The 15,278-nt window shown below is 42.6% G+C and overlaps 3 protein-coding genes across 25 annotated transcripts in view; 1 reads left to right on the top strand and 2 right to left on the bottom strand.

Annotated features, from left to right (window-relative positions):
- TSTD2 (thiosulfate sulfurtransferase like domain containing 2) overlaps positions 1-11,685 on the bottom strand; it is a 33,328-nt gene extending 21,643 nt beyond the window's left edge. The window contains exons 1-3 of one of the 2 annotated variants that reach the window (XM_520137.7): positions 11,536-11,685; positions 5,678-5,892; positions 3,957-4,273 (exon numbers count right to left, since the gene is read on the bottom strand). In XM_520137.7, the coding sequence (XP_520137.2) occupies positions 3,957-4,273; positions 5,678-5,842 (482 nt within the window). In that variant the 5' untranslated portion in view covers positions 5,843-5,892; positions 11,536-11,685. The remainder of the gene's footprint in view (positions 1-3,956; positions 4,274-5,677; positions 5,893-11,535) is intronic. The other variant, XM_054658340.2, reaches the window with a different exon arrangement.
- Positions 11,668-15,278, top strand: part of NCBP1 (nuclear cap binding protein subunit 1) — a 40,247-nt gene continuing 36,636 nt past the window's right edge. For 10 of the 22 annotated variants that reach the window (XR_010148896.1, XR_010148897.1, XR_010148899.1 and 7 more), the window contains exon 1: positions 12,042-12,206. Coding sequence is in view for 2 of the 22 variants with exons in the window: in XM_054658336.2 (XP_054514311.1) it covers positions 12,173-12,206 (34 nt within the window). In the remaining 20 variants the exon portion in view is untranslated. Of the gene's footprint in view, positions 12,668-15,278 lie in introns of all 22 variants that reach the window. The other 12 variants (XR_008537147.2, XM_054658336.2, XM_063788460.1 and 9 more) reach the window with 8 other exon arrangements.
- The window catches only part of XPA (XPA, DNA damage recognition and repair factor), a 61,548-nt gene continuing 60,366 nt past the window's right edge, over positions 14,097-15,278 (bottom strand). The window contains exons 7-8 of the mRNA XM_054658341.2: positions 14,252-14,330; positions 14,097-14,155 (exon numbers count right to left, since the gene is read on the bottom strand). Of these exons, the coding sequence (XP_054514316.1) occupies positions 14,278-14,330 (53 nt within the window). The 3' untranslated portion in view covers positions 14,097-14,155; positions 14,252-14,277. The remainder of the gene's footprint in view (positions 14,156-14,251; positions 14,331-15,278) is intronic.

Raw genomic sequence — 15,278 nt, 5'->3', positions numbered from 1 at the left:
CTGTGCTCTTGAACCCTGTTTCCTGTTAAGATGTTTATCAAAGACAATGCGTGCACAGTGGGACATGAAACCTCATCAGTAATTCTAATTTAGCCCTGGCCTTGTGACCTTGCTCTGCCCTTCCGCCCTTGTGATCTTTTTTATTGCCATTTGAAGCATGTGATCTCTGTGATCCACTCCCTATTCGTACACCCTTCCCTTTTTGAAATCCCTAATAAAAACATGCTGGTTTTGTGGCTCAGGTGGGCATCACAGAACTTACCAACATGTGATGCCACCCCTGGACACCTAGCTGTAAAATCTCTCTTTTGTACTCTTTCTCTTTATTTCTCAGACCGGCCAATGCTTAGAGAAAATAGAAAAGAACCTACGTTGAAATATTGGGGGCTGGTTCCCCCGATAATGCCTGAGGGTCTAGGAGGAAAAAAATGGTTTCATGGGCCGAACCCAGGGTCCCCCTGCTGTGGGCAGTCTAGGGACTTGGTGCCCTGCATCCCAGCCACTCTAGCTGTTGACTGAAAGGGGCCAATGTAGAATTCAGGCCATGGTTCCAGAGGGTGCAAGCCCCAAGCCTTGGCAGCTTCCAGGTGGTGTTGAGCCTGTGAGTGCATAGAAGTCAAGAATCAGGGTTTGGGAACCTCTGCCTAGATTTCAGAGGATGTATGGAAACACCTGGATGCCCAGGCAGAAGTTTGCTGCAGGGGCAGGGCCTTCATGGAGAACCTCTGCTAGGGTAGTGCAGAAGGGAAATGTGGGGTCAGAGCCCCAACACAGAGTTCCCACTGAGGCACCGCCTAGTGGAGCTATGAGAAGAGGGCCATGGTCCTCCAGACCCCAGAATGGTAGATCCACTGAGAGCTTGCACCGTGCGCCGAAAAGATGCAGATACTCAACCCCAGCCTGTGAAAGCAGTCAGGAGGGAGGCTATACCCGCAAAGCCACAGAGGCGGAGTTGCCCAATATCATGGGAACCAATCTCTTGCATCAGCATGACCTGGATGTGAGACACGGAGTCAAAGGAGATCATTTTGGAGCTTTAAAATTTGACTGCCCTGCTGGATTTAGGACTTGCATGGGGCCTGTGGCCCCTTTGTTTTGGCCAATTTCTCCCATTTGGAATGGCTGTATTTACTCAATGCCTATGCCCCCATTGTATCTAGGAAGTAACTAACTTGCTTTTAACAGGCTCATAGGCAGAAGGGATTTGCTTTGTCTCAGATGACATTTCAGACTGTGGACTTTTGAGTTAATGCTGAAATAAGACTTTGGAGACTGTTGGGAAGGCAGAATTGGTTTTTAAATGTAAGGACATGATATTTGGGAGGGGCCAGGGGCAGAATGATATGGTTTGATTGTGCCCCCACCCAAATCTCATCTTGAATTGTAATTCTCACAATTCCCACGTGTCATGGGAGGACCCCAGTGGGAGGTAATTGAATCACGGGGATGAGTCTTTCCCATGTTGTTCTTGTGATAGTAAGTCTCACGAGATCTGATGGTTTTAAAAACAGGAGTTTCCCTGCACAAGCTCTCTCTCTTTGCCTGCTGCCATCTATGTAAGATGTGACTTGCTCCTCCTTGCCTTCCACCATGATCATCAGGTCTCCCCTGCCATGTGGAACTGTTAAGTCCATTAAACCTCTTTCTTTTGTAAATTGCCCAGTCTTGGATATGTCTTTATCAGCATGAAAACAGACTAATACAAAACGCTTTTTTAAGCTCTGACATTACATAGGGTAGAGGAATCATTAATGTCTCTGTGTCTTCCCACTTGTTTTTGAAAATAATATAATTTTCTTTCTTTACCTCTCCTCCCTAAAGAATATGTAGAATGGTCTCCAAGAAACCTTGCAAACAGGCTGGATGCAGTGGCTCACGCCTGTAATCCCAGCACTTGGGAGGCCAAGGTGAGCAGATCACCTGAGGTCAGGAGCTCAAGACTAGTCTGGCCAACATGGTGAAACCCTGTCTCTACTAAAAATACAAATTAGCTGGGTATGGTGGTGCATGCCTGTAATCCCAGCTACTCGGGAGGCTGAGGCAGGAGAATCACTTGAACCTGGGAAGCAGAGGTTGCAGTGAGCCAAGATCACACCACTGCACTCTAGCCTGGGTGACAGAGTGAGACTCTGTCTCAAAAAAAAAAAGAAAAAACCTCACAATGTCAACTGACTGGGTATATGCTGCTGCACAGGCTATGGTCTTTGGCTATATATAGTATGCATGTTATTGGCCTAACTTAGGCCTCTAGAATTCTGTGCCTTAAGGATCTAGCTGTTGCAAGTAGTTAAGATCCTGACAGAATAGGTAAAGTGCAGGCAGTGCTGCTAGGTAATACACACTAAAAAGTAACAACTCTGAGGTATGGTGCCCAGCCTCCAAGATGATCCCTGATGATCCTGCCTCCTGGTATTTAGACCCTTGTGTAGTTCTCTCCTACACTGTACTGAGGTTAGTCTACGTGACCAATAGCATCAATAAAAAGTGATGGTATGGCAATCTGAGATTAGGTCATAAAAGATTGTGGTTTCTGTCTTGGTGTCTCTGTCTCTCACACATCACATGCCATGTCATGAGAGCACTCAGGCAGCCTATGAAGAGACCCCCATAGAGAGGAATGGAGGCCTTTGACTAAAAGCCACTGAAAAAACAAGCCTGCCACCAACCACATGAGTGAACCTGGAAACAGATTTACTGGCCCCAGTCAAGCAATGAGATGACTGCAACTTCATGAGAGACTCTGAGCTAGTAACACCAACTATGCTGCTGTAAGCTGAATTTGGTACATAGCAATAATACAGAGGGTTTGGATCTAGAATTAGAAGAGAGGGAGGAGACGTAACAGAAGAGTAAGTCTGAGCCTTCTTAGTAAAAAGACAAACTTTTATACCTTGGCATCCTACTTAAGTTCATCCTGATGGCATTAAAGCACTCAGAAAAAGTTCAATCACATTCACTATACTCTGTTTAATTATGCAACTAAAGAAGAGTCTAATGCAGTTTGAAAGACTCCAGAAAAAAAAAAAAAAGGTTAAATCAAAGAAAGTTTAGATGCTTTAAAATGTAAGCTACATTTACCTGCTTTCTGAAAAATTCACTATGTGCAATGCTACATTCCCCAATAAACCTAATAAATGATGCATTTTTCTGGATACGTATATTTGAAATCATACAGATAATGATATCTAGCTTAAAAGAAACCCCCCTTTTTTTTGCTTAGTTTTTCCTGCCCTATTTATTTAAAAATGTTTAAAGCATGGCACAGTTTACAAGTGAAATACACAGATCTTAAGTGTAAAGTTTGATCATTTTTGACACAGGTATACCTGTGTAATCCACACCACTATCAAAACCAGAACATTTCCAATACCTCAAAAAATCTCTTGTGTATTCCCAAACTTTCTGCCAGAACCTTTCTATCATCATATATTAGTTTTGCCTTCAAGTACATGAAATCAGAAAATATGTATTGTCTGGCTATTTTCACTCAGCATAAAGATTTTCTCATTCACCCATATATGTTCTCGAATATTAGCAGTTCATAGCACTTTATTGTCGTGCAATATTCTTACATGACTATACCAGTTTATTCATTCTCCTGTTGATGGATATTTGCAGTTGTTTCCAGTTTTTTGTTATTATGAATAAAACTGCTATGAGCATTCTTGTACAAGGCTTTCTGTGGATATGTTTTTATTGCTGTTGGTATTATACCCAGGAGTGGGCCACAGGAACGATGCATGTTTAAGAAATTGCCGAACACTTTTCCAAAGTGGTTGTGCCATATTACATTCCCACCAACAGTGACTGGGTGTTCCAGTTGTTCCACATCCTCATTTCACATTTGACAGAGTTGGTCTTTCTCACTTTAGCCATTTTAATGGGTGAATTGTAGTATCTCATTGTGGCTGGAAAAATACTTTAAATCAAACCAAAATACAGAATGAAAATCTTACCTTATCAGCTCATCAGGGTTAAAGCAGCTTATATCAGGGAGCCAAGCAGACACGTCATGGCTATGTGGAAGGCACTCTTTTAAAGGGTTCTTTTCATCTGCAGACGAAAGACTCTTTGAGGTGCTCAATGTCACAGCCAGTTGCTTTAAAATAGAAGCTGTCTGGTGATAAATTTCATCAGCATGTTGTGTTGCCACATGTCTATGGATGCTGGTTTGGTCTGTGAATAGCTGCTGACAGCATTTCCACAATTTTTCTTTACATTCAAAACTCCTTTTTGTTGGAACTTCTTTGGTTTTGACAAAAAGGGCAAAGGCCTGCAATTAGATTTCAAATGCTAACACTGTTAAATAACCTTAGGTTTATGGCTAATAGAAGTCTCACTAAGATTCCTTAGATTATCTTTCCACAGGGGCTTCTAGTTTTATGTTCCATTATGTTATACAATTCTCTGAGAAGTAACACTTCTCTTATTAGTAAGCTTTAGAAGAGACTATTAGAGAAATTAAAACTAGGCTTTATATTGAGGAGGTTAAATAACTCTCAGCATCATAATTTTATTCTCAGGATATAAGACTAAGTCACACTGGAATATACATAATACAGTTTGGCCTAAAATATCACAAATAACACCATCAGTTATTTTCGAAAGGAATATGGAGAGTAAATTATGAAGTATGCTTACCATGGAATATTAAGCAGCCAGTTTTAAGTTATATGGAAAAATATTTTATGATATAATATTAAGTGAAAAAAATTGGATAAAATTGCTTATGCAATGTAATCTTAACCACATTAAAAGGTACATTGAAAAAGACCAGGAAGAAACGTACCAAAATATCTTCCTTCTTGGAAAATAATATTACTGTTTTTATAAAAATTACTTATGCTTATTGTAAAACAATCAAACAGAAAATTCTCTTAACCAGTTACCAACTGATGAACATTTAGATTGTTTCTAATATTTGCAATTAAAAGCCATGTTGAATGAGCATTCCATGCATCCATCTTTCTATATCTTTAACCACCTACTTAGAATATCTAAAATAAAAATTGAGGGGTCAAAGAACATGAAATTTTAATCTGTAATAGTGACTTCCAGGAAAAATGTACCAATTTATACTCTAACCAGAAAAGCATGTGGGTGCCATTTTATCCACAGCCTCACTGAGTTCTATCAGTGTTTTTTATCATCAATATTTTTAATGTTGGTCCAAATAAAAGGCAAAAGAAATGCTACCCTATTTTTTTTTAATATTTTTGATTAGTAGTAATGCTGAATACTTTTTCCTGCTTATTCTATTTGTTTATTTCTGGCTTGCCTGTTCAAATCTGTTGCCTATTTTTCCATCATAGCATTTATCTTCTTACTGATACGTGTTTTTAGTGATCTTTTGTTGATCATAATTTACAACTTTTTCTTCACTTGTCATTTGGTTTTCAACTTTGTTTATGGTCTTTTTTGACCTGGGGGGGGGGGGGTGGGGAATGAAATCTAATCCATCTGTCTAGGATCCACCCTCCTCAAGTACTCCACCATGGCTATTCCAGGACCACACCTTGCCTATGATTACCCTTTGCCTGGGATGGAATTAACATCACTGGTTAATGTTCCTGACTAGACTTTACCTTGAGCTGGAGAGCAACCTTGATAACCAACTTCCAAATGTATCTGCATTAACCACACATACATGATCATGAAACATTCATAAGAATTCTACCTTTTTCTTTGCAAACGAGTATTTCTTTTTTGTACTGCCATCTAATTCTGCTTTAAGACTGCTGCTGGGATTAATAAGACTCATATCTTTTAAATCCAGGTCAGAAAATCTTAAAATGCAGTTCTCCAGGTCATCTCCTTGGTCTGGTGAAGTGGAAGAAGGCATCTGGTTTGGTTGCAACAGTGAAGCAGATATTCCTTTCAGTTAAATACCTCCTAGAATATAAATAAGAAAGAAGCAGCCATGCTATTCTTTGATTTCTTGAAGAAAATATGAAGCTAATCAATCACGCAAATCAGCATGGGCAAAGTAACCCAAGCTAACCATCCATTTACTTACTAAATCGATAGTATTTACTTAGGAATGACTTGAAGTCAAGCACTATTCTAAGCACTGAGAATATAGCAGTAAACGAAAGTGAAAAAGTTTCTGCCTGCTTAGAGTTTACATTCCAGTGGGGTGAAGTAAACAAGTGGATACATTGATTTTTTATTTTTAAAGTCAGATGGTGAAAAGGTTATAAAGAATAATCAGCAGGGTAGGGAGGCTGTGATGGAGAAGCCCTTCGAACACAGAGAGTAGGAAAAGCCTTTCTGCAGCAATAGCATTTGAGCAGAAACCTGAATTAGGGAGCGAGCCATGCAGTCATTAGGGTAAATAATACCAGAAAAGCAACAGGTACAACCCAAATCAATCAAGATGTGTGCCAGCACCTTCAGTTATAAACACTTTCTTCTTTTTGCCCCTTAATTTCAGAGCTATGAAAATTTCCTTCCTTAGAAGAAATAGTTCCCAAGACAGCCCCACGGTAATATGCCAGAAGAAATGTCAAAATCGCTACTGTGGCCAAATCTTGTCAAAATGGACACACTACAACCATCATACCATGTTGGTTCTTTTGTAAAGCAAAGGTGACAGGTGACAAGCACTAAGAGGCATACTGAGAAAAAGTATGGGCTTTGGTTTGTGCTGCAGCAGTTTGCCAAGCATGTGAACATGGGCAAGCTACTTAAGGTTTCTGAGTTCTAAATCTCTCTTGTGGAAATTGTGCATTGTAGTATCTACATTACAGTACTGTACTGTGGACTGGAAAGAAATATTAATATATAGTGTCTGGCACAAACTAGGGTTCAATGAATGGTAATATTATTAATATTTTAATTGAATGCTGTATTTTAAATTTAACATAAAAATTTTATTTAAAAATTAGCTGTGACAGATTATATTTTCCAAAAATGGCTGCAGCAGTATTTCTGGTCCATTTCCCTAAGCCTAGGCAGGCTTGTTAACTACTCCCAAAAATAAAGTGTGATGGAAGCAATGCTGTATGACTGAGGTTGGGTTCTCAAAAGGATACGCTAGCGCAAGCTCTCATTCTGAGATGCTCACGCTGAGGAGACCAAACCACTGTACTGTGAGTAAGCCAATCCAATCCATGCAGAGACCACACACAGAGAACCAGGTGGAGAGGAACAGAGGCCTCCAGCTGACAGCCAGCATCAACCACTAGACCCTTCAGATTCCAGATTGGCCTCTTAGCTGAGAGCAGAGACAAGGTGTCCCTGTTGTGCCCTGTCCAAATTCCTGCCCCACAACATAACAACTGGTTATTTCATATTACTAGTGAACTGGCAAAGTTAGTTTCTTCAGGACAATATTGAAGGAGGCAGCCAGAGGTGGACACTGAAGGTTCTGAAAATAGTAACATGCAAAGAAGTCCCAAACTCCACAAGAGGGAGCAGAAAAAGCACCACTAAGAATGAGAGAAAGGAAGGTGGGAGACACTAGTGACAAACTTTGCCAATTCACAACTCTGCCTACAGGGTACCTCAACCAGGTGAAGGCAACGAGGAGCAGTTTATGTGTGGGGGAACACACACTGCTTGTTAACAATGCTGGATAGGACTGATGGAGACTAAACATACACAGACACACACAGGCAATACCAACTTTCTTATAAAGGACCTTTGTTCCTTGGATTCATAAATTAAGATGTCACTTGCACCACATAAAATGCATTTGAATCAGCTAAGTGGTGCTTTCATGGGGCTCAAAATGAGCTTTGTTATAAGGGTAAGGCAAGGTAATACAGATTTATTAAACCCAAATTCTCTTGTATTTGAAAAATAAGTGGAAGAGACTGGGTGAAGAAATACTACCTTCTTTAGCTTCTCTTTCCTTTCTCATGAAAATGTCTTTCATATAAAGTCCCACTGAAAAAAGTACATCCCTAACTCTACACAAACCTGTAAGCCTTCCAGGCAGAAGTAAAATAAGTAGAAGAATCTTATTCAACACACTTCCTCCATGCTCAAAGCTGTTTTATTGTAAAGGTAGAGAAAGTACATGTATCATTTCCAAATTAAAATTCATTCAACAAATATTTATGGAGGGTCTTCTAGGTTCCAGGCATTGTTCTAGAAACAGAGAACTTATTTACCTATAAGGGCAGTACATTTGGGAGGTAACATTGTCGAAAGGAATTACTATCCAATCCGGTCCCACCTCCAGCATCTTTCCCAATCTCCCTCTATATGACCTGATGTAGTCTGTCCCAGCATTTATGCTTTCCGCTGCTTTGTTTCCCTTACTTTTTCATTTCTTTCCCTCCCCATATGCTTACTATGTATATGAAGACTGAACTCAAGTGTCACCTTTCACTTATGTATTGTCTGCTACCCCGTGTCACTGCTTCCTTTGAAGGCCTGAAAAACTTAGTTTCCCTATACTCTAGGCTCATCTCTGACTATGCTCCTCATTCCCCATCAGATATCCTACTCTAGCCACACTGGACCATGCCCAGTTCCACAAATGAGCCATGTTCTTTCCTGACTCAAGGTCTCTACACCTGAGTGTGGGGTGCCTTTCCCACCACCCCAAAATGATCTCCTCCGACTCTGCATCTTTTTTCAGTCTCAGCTTATTTTGATTTATGTACATACTCTGAATTATTATTATTTGTGGCACCTCTGCTATGTGCCGGGCCCATGGAATAGTCCTGGGAATGCAGCTATGAATGAAACAGTTGAAGTACCTGCTCTCTTGGAGCTTATATTCTGGTAAGCAGAGACATTAAGTAAGTAAAAAACAAACAAACAAACAAACAAACAAAACATGAAAATACCAGCTAGGGATAACGGCCCCTGCTTCTCAGTTTCCTTTGCTGGATCTTCCTTATTACCCCAACCTCTAAATGTTGAACCACTCTATCTATACTTACCCTACAGGTGATCTCATCTACTTCCAAGGACTTAAAACTATATTTGCCTCAAAATAATTGAGAGAGAGGAGGTAATATCAATGAAACCAGATTACCCATGAATTAAGAATTACTGAAGTTGATGATGAGTACATGGGGATTCATCATAAATTTTCCCTACTTCTGTAAATATTTGAAAATTACATGAGAAAAGAAAAAAGGGAAACATAAAGGAAATTTTCTGTTTAGAATACTATATAATAAATGACTCCATATTTATATCTTCAACCTGGGCCTTTCTCCCAAACTACAAATTCACATACCCCACTGTGTGTGAATTTTACACTGTGTGTGAAGCCAGCTAGCTTCAGCTTCAAATACAACTGTTCAAAACCAAACTTTCGTCTTCCCCAGTCTTCCTTATCTGAGTAAAAGACAATTTTATTCTTCCTGTTATTCAGACAAAAAAAACTTTGGGATGATTCCTGACTCCTTATTTTCTCACACTATCATTCACTTGTTCAGAAAATACTTTTTTTTGAGATGGTTTTCGTTCTGTCACCAGGCTGGAGTGCAGTGGGGTGATCTCGGCTCACTGCAACCTCCGCCTCCCAGGTTCAAGCGATTCTCCTGCCTCAGCCTCCCGAGTAGCTGGGAGTACAGCTGCACGCCACCACACGCAGCTAATTTTTGTATTTTTTTTTTTTAGTAGAGACGGGGTTTCACCATGTTGGCCAGGATGGTCTCAATCTCCAGACCTTGTGATCCACCCACCTTGGACTCCCAAAGTGCTAGGATTACAGGGGTGAGCCACCATGCCTGGCCAGCTTTGCTTTTGAAGTACAATCCAATCAGATCACTTTGCACCACCATCTTCACTACCACCCTAGTTCAAGCTACTATCATTTGCAGCTAGAATTACTGCAAAAGCTGAACTATCTTCCTCCTTTGGGAGCATGAGAAGTAACTATTAAAAAAAAATAAGTCAGACTGGCCCTGCACAGAGGCTCGTGCCTGTAATCTCAGCACTTTGGGAGGCCAGGAGTTCAAGACCAGCCTGGCCAACATGGCGAAACCCCATCTCTACTAAAAATATACAAATTAGCCTGGTGTGGTGGCACATGTCTGTAATTGCCGCTACTTGGGTGGCTGAGGCACAAGAATTGCCTGAACCTAAGAGGCAGAGGTTACAATGAGCCAAGACCGTGCCACTGCACTCCAGCCTGGGCAACAGAGCGAGACCCTGTCTCAAAAAAAAAAAAAAAAAATCATACTCCAATGACTTCTCAATTCACTTGGATAATGTCCGAAGTCCTCACAGAGCACCTTCCCCCTACCTCTCTGATCTCATCTACTACTCTCCCGTTGCTCACTACCTATGATGGCACTATTTGTGGCTATTCCTGAATGGGTCGTTAGAATGTATCAGCGCCAAGAGAGCAGGGGTTTTCCTTTGTTCACCTCTACATCGTCAGCATTCAGAACTCTGCCTGGCACCTAGGAGGTGCTAAATGCTAATAAATATAATATTCGTTGAATGAAATAAAACAGCGATTGGGTTACCAAAGAAGGCCTCACTAAGGACCTGACATTTGATCTGAGACCTAAGTGACCAAGAGCCAGCCACGCAGATTTAGAACCAGAGACCTTCAGGTAAAGGAAATAGTATAAGTTCCTAAAATAAGAACAAGCTTGACTTACTGTAAGAACAGAAAGAGTGGTTGGAGTACAGTGAGGAGAAGTAGAACCCCACAGGCCATGGCATGGAGTGTGCAATGGAAAGTCGTAGGAGACTTTTTTTTTTTTAACACGGTCTCACTTTGTTGCCCAGGCTGGAGTGCAGTGTGCGATCACCGCTCACTGCATTTTCGACCTCCTGGGCTCAAGGGATCCTCCCACCTCGGCCCCCAACCCTCCCCTCGAGTAACTGGGACTACAGGCGCCAAACACTAGGCTCGGCTAATTTTTTTTTTTTTTTTCCTGTAAAGACGGTGTTCGCCTTGTTGCCCAGGTGGGTCTTGAACTCCTAGGCTCAAGTGGATCCGCCCGCGTCGGCCTCCCAAAGTGTTAGGATTACAAGCGTTAGCTACCCCGCCTGGCCGTCATAGGAGACTTTTAAACAAAGCAGTAACACGCTCTGATTCTGGATTTGTGTTGAAAGCAGAGCAGGCAGGGTTTACAGATAATTGTTATGTAAAAAGTGAGGGAAAAGAGCTAAGAAAGACTCTCTAAATTTTTGGATTAAGCAGCCGACGGATGACGTCATTTACTGAAATAGGTAAGACCGAAGGAGAATTAGGCCGGGAGAGTGAAATTTCAGATGGCCACGGACAAAGCAGATAAGCCAGTACGCTCATAAAGACATCAGGGGAGGGGACGCTCACACACAGGCATATAGGTACCCAATAACCCTTGAAAACAGATTACTAATACAATCATTTGTTCCTTCCTAAGCAAACAACTTAAGGAAAATGACGGCCAGCCGGCAAGCCGGGAGCCGCACGCTCGCGTCAGGGCCGGCCTTTCCATACCAAGGGGCGGCACGTGCGGCACCGCCTTCCGCCCAGGCCCCACCCCGCATGCCGAGCTTGGCCCAACCTCTCCTCCCACTTTTCCCAAGGCGGCAAAAGCCGGAAAGTGGGAGTAGATGAGTACATACCCGCCAGTCCTGATCCTTTCTAAGGTCTCTCTTCCCTGCAATGTCTCCGCTTAGCAATTGTCACTGGTCACCGCCCTCGAGCCTATTCCCCCGCAGCGTATTTGGGTAGAAAAGCTCGCTCGTGACGTCACCAAGCTCGGGAAGTCTCCTGGCGTCGGCGCAAGGGCCGCCGGGAAAACCACTGAGAGGCCACCGGGAAACCATTGAGAAGCCCGGAGGACCGGCCTGAGCGGAGGCGGGGACTAGAGCGGCCGCCGGCACGACCCGCCTTCAGGCGTACGACGACCGCGGCCCGGGGGCTCTGAGTGGCCAAAGCGGCGGCACTTTCTGCGTGGCCCCGGAAGGACATAGAGCGGAAGGCGGGAGAAAGAAGTAGCCGGCAGGCGGAGGCAGCCCGAGGGGGCGGTTGCGTGTGTGCCAGACGTTCGTAGCCCACTGAGCTTCCTCACGCCGGCTCTCGCAGCGCCTAGCCCACCCGGCGGCCTCTCCTGCGCTTCCGGGGCAGTGGCGAGCTAGTGCGCCTGCGTGCCGGTCCATCCGCGCGCCTTGCAGCTGTCCTTGCGTCGGCCAGCGGCCAGACAGTTCCTGCAGCGCTTACCGCCTGGCCTCTCGGTTCCGCGGCGCACCGGAGGGCAGCATGTCGCGGCGGCGGCACAGCGACGAGAACGACGGTGAGTGCCTGCGGCCCGGCCACGGAGGCCGCTCCCGGTTGGGAGCCGAGGCTCGGCGTCTTTGGGTGTCCACGGAAGAGACTGGAAGCTCTTCTCCCCGGGAACGTGCGGGGAGCCGCGGAGGGAAAGAGGAGAGAGAATACGGTGGCGGTGTGGTCGGGCGGCTTCTAGAAAGCGACTTCTCCCCCGCCCCAGTTCTTTGAGTCAAGGGCCGATCCTCGGGAAAGAAGGCCTGGTGAACCCCATGGGTAGACCCTTGGTCTCTAAGGATGTTTCAGAATTTCGTCCGTAAAACCACGGAACAGGGAAGCACACCTGTGTCTGTGCTGCCGCCTCTTAGGGACCCACTGGTCCTAGTGTCTCGTTTTAATCTTCAAAGCTGCACCTGAAAAGGGCTCGGAAGAATTCAGTGAAGGAAAGGACTGAGAGATCTCATGAGTTGCAGTCTGAACTCTGTTCCGGTAGTAGTTATCCGTTGATTTCCCTTCTTTCAAGCTGTAGGGAAAGAATATTGTCTTACCCGCGCCCAAGAAGTCCCTAATAAACAGACACAGGTTACTGCAGATTTTGAACTGGCTGTAAGCGCATTTCCCTTGTGTGAGAGAGAGTGCTAGAAAACTAACTTCAGGCCTCTGAGAGAGTTAGAACGGGGGTTCCCATCTCCGTTTGGATGATTGTGCTCGTGGAGATCAGTGTTGCCTTCATAAAGATGGAATAATTCTAGTTTTAACAACAAAAAAAATGCTTATATTACACATAAGCCTTACAATCGGTCAAAAACACAAATCCACACACCAAAAAAGTAAAACTTAGAGTAATTCTATTGTTAACATTTTAGTGTATTGTTTTTTGAAGAGAGTGTATAGTAGTGGTTAAGAGATGAGACTTTGGAACCAGAGGGTTTAGGTTCAAAGCCAGACCCTACCATTTACTTGGTGATCTTGTCCAGGTTATGTAATCTCCTTAAACTTTAGTCTGTAATACAGAAGTAATGATATTTATATCTTCTGGTTTTTGTGAAGGTTAAATGAGGTAATACACATCAGCAACAATGATGTTTTATCATTTGCCAACGCTTAAGGGGCGGTAAACGTTAGCAGATGCTGTCAATGTAAGAAAAAAACCCATAACAGATATTTTAAATTGAGTAAATTTTATCTTTAACGTTTGTCTCTCCTTGAGTGTTGTGGCAGTTGAGGTGGAGGCAGAATCGCATGCATTTAGTTTTAATAGTGAAACACCAGATTTCTACGAAGGCATGGCTTGAGAGGATATTCTAGTCCAGCTTTCTATCTGACACCTAAGGGTCTAGAGACTGAGCATAACTAAGATGGAGGGACAGCTGTCAGTTCCCAAACACCAGCAAGAGCGAATCCAGTCCAGGGCTCTCTTCACTACACAGGTATAAATTAAATATCTATGCTGCGTGCTTTGATTTCTAACACGAGGTTTCTTGTGTAACCTCTGTACAAGGCACAGAAAATACAATTCCCTCCCTTTTTTTTTTTTTTTTTGAGACGGAGTGTCATTCTTTGTCAGGCTGGAGTGCAGTGGCGCGATCTCGGCTTACTGCAACCTCCGTCTCTCAGGCTCAAGTGATCCTTCCACCTCAGCCTCCTAAGTAACTGGGACCACAGGCGCGGGCCACCACGCCCGGCTAATTTTTTTTTGTTTTTGTATTTTTTGTAGAGACGGGGTTTCGCCACGTTGCCCAGGCTGATCTTGAACTCCTGAGCTCAGGTGATCCACCCGCCTCGGCCTCCCAAAGTGCCGGGATTACAGATGTGAGCTACTGCGCCCGCCGATAATACAATTTTCATATGCTTTGTAATTGACTAGTCAAAAACTAATATACTTCTCAAGTCATTACTTGGGGGCTGGAGAACTTGAGTCTTTTGTTCTTTTCTTTGTTGTTCTTATGCTTCCTTTTTCTCACTTAGAGGTAATCCCTAAAGAGAGAGGAAATGTCATTGTAGGGCATCCTAGAGAATTGGAATGCAAATATGTAGAAAAATAACTTTTGCTTTGGTTATTGGGAGACTTACATAACTTTCTTGGAGTTGGCTTGTTTCTAACACCAGCTGGCAGCCAAATCACTGTCCATTTGGGTCTTGCCGCGAGAACCTCAGAGTAAATAAGACAAGTAAAACAAGGCATTCATTAAGCAAAAGTTTTTATGGTTGATATTTTAGTGTGGGAGAGGCAGATACAATTCATGTTTGATAATACAGCAAATCTGAAATTTTTGTCAGTTGCCACAATTTGGATAACGATCAGCTGGAGTTTACCCTACACAGTGATCTGAATCAGATTATTTTGGATGCTTTCCTTTTAGTTAAACATCTATTTTTTAAAAAATAAATCTTAGAAGCTTAAGGATTATAGAAGGCTATTTTAAAATAGGGTAGGAATTATTACAGTCAGAATTAAATAGATGCATCTGAGCATTTCTGGACAATTGTCAGCTGCTGTCAGTCACTGCCCTGACTTTCCATATGCTTGACTCTCTATAGAGTGTGTATATATATATAAACTATAATAGAATGTATTGTATATATTTATATATTATATAAATTTATATAAGTTTGTGTTTATTATATGTTTGTTTATATAAAATACTCATATATATTTTACATATAATTATATACTGTATATATAGAAGCAAGCATATGGAAAGTAATACATATATATATATAATCATTTATTCAACAAATACTTAACAGTGCCAAGCTCTGTCCTAATTACTTGCCATACAGCAGTGGACAATATAAAAGAGCCTCCCCTCTAGAGTAGAGAGAAGACAGTCAAGTAAAGTATAGTGTATCATATAGTGACAGGCGCTATGGAGTGATATCAGGTAAAGAGGGGAGAGATTTCTGTGAGGGAGAAGTTACTATTTTATGTAAGTTGATTAGAGAAGGCTTCGGTGTGAATGGCATTTGAACAAAGACTTGCCGGAGGTAAGGTAGCAGCCATATAGCTGTATGGGGAAAAGCTGTGCTCCAAAGGTAACCATGGGCACAAAAGCCTGAAGACTATAGGGTTCCTGTCATGTTAACAGAAGAGCAAGGA

Source organism: Pan troglodytes, chromosome 11 (genome assembly GCF_028858775.2).
Source record: "Pan troglodytes isolate AG18354 chromosome 11, NHGRI_mPanTro3-v2.0_pri, whole genome shotgun sequence".
Taxonomy (NCBI): domain Eukaryota; kingdom Metazoa; phylum Chordata; class Mammalia; order Primates; family Hominidae; genus Pan; species Pan troglodytes.
Note: the sequence above shows the minus strand (reverse complement) of the source record. Positions and strands in the feature narration are given on the sequence as shown.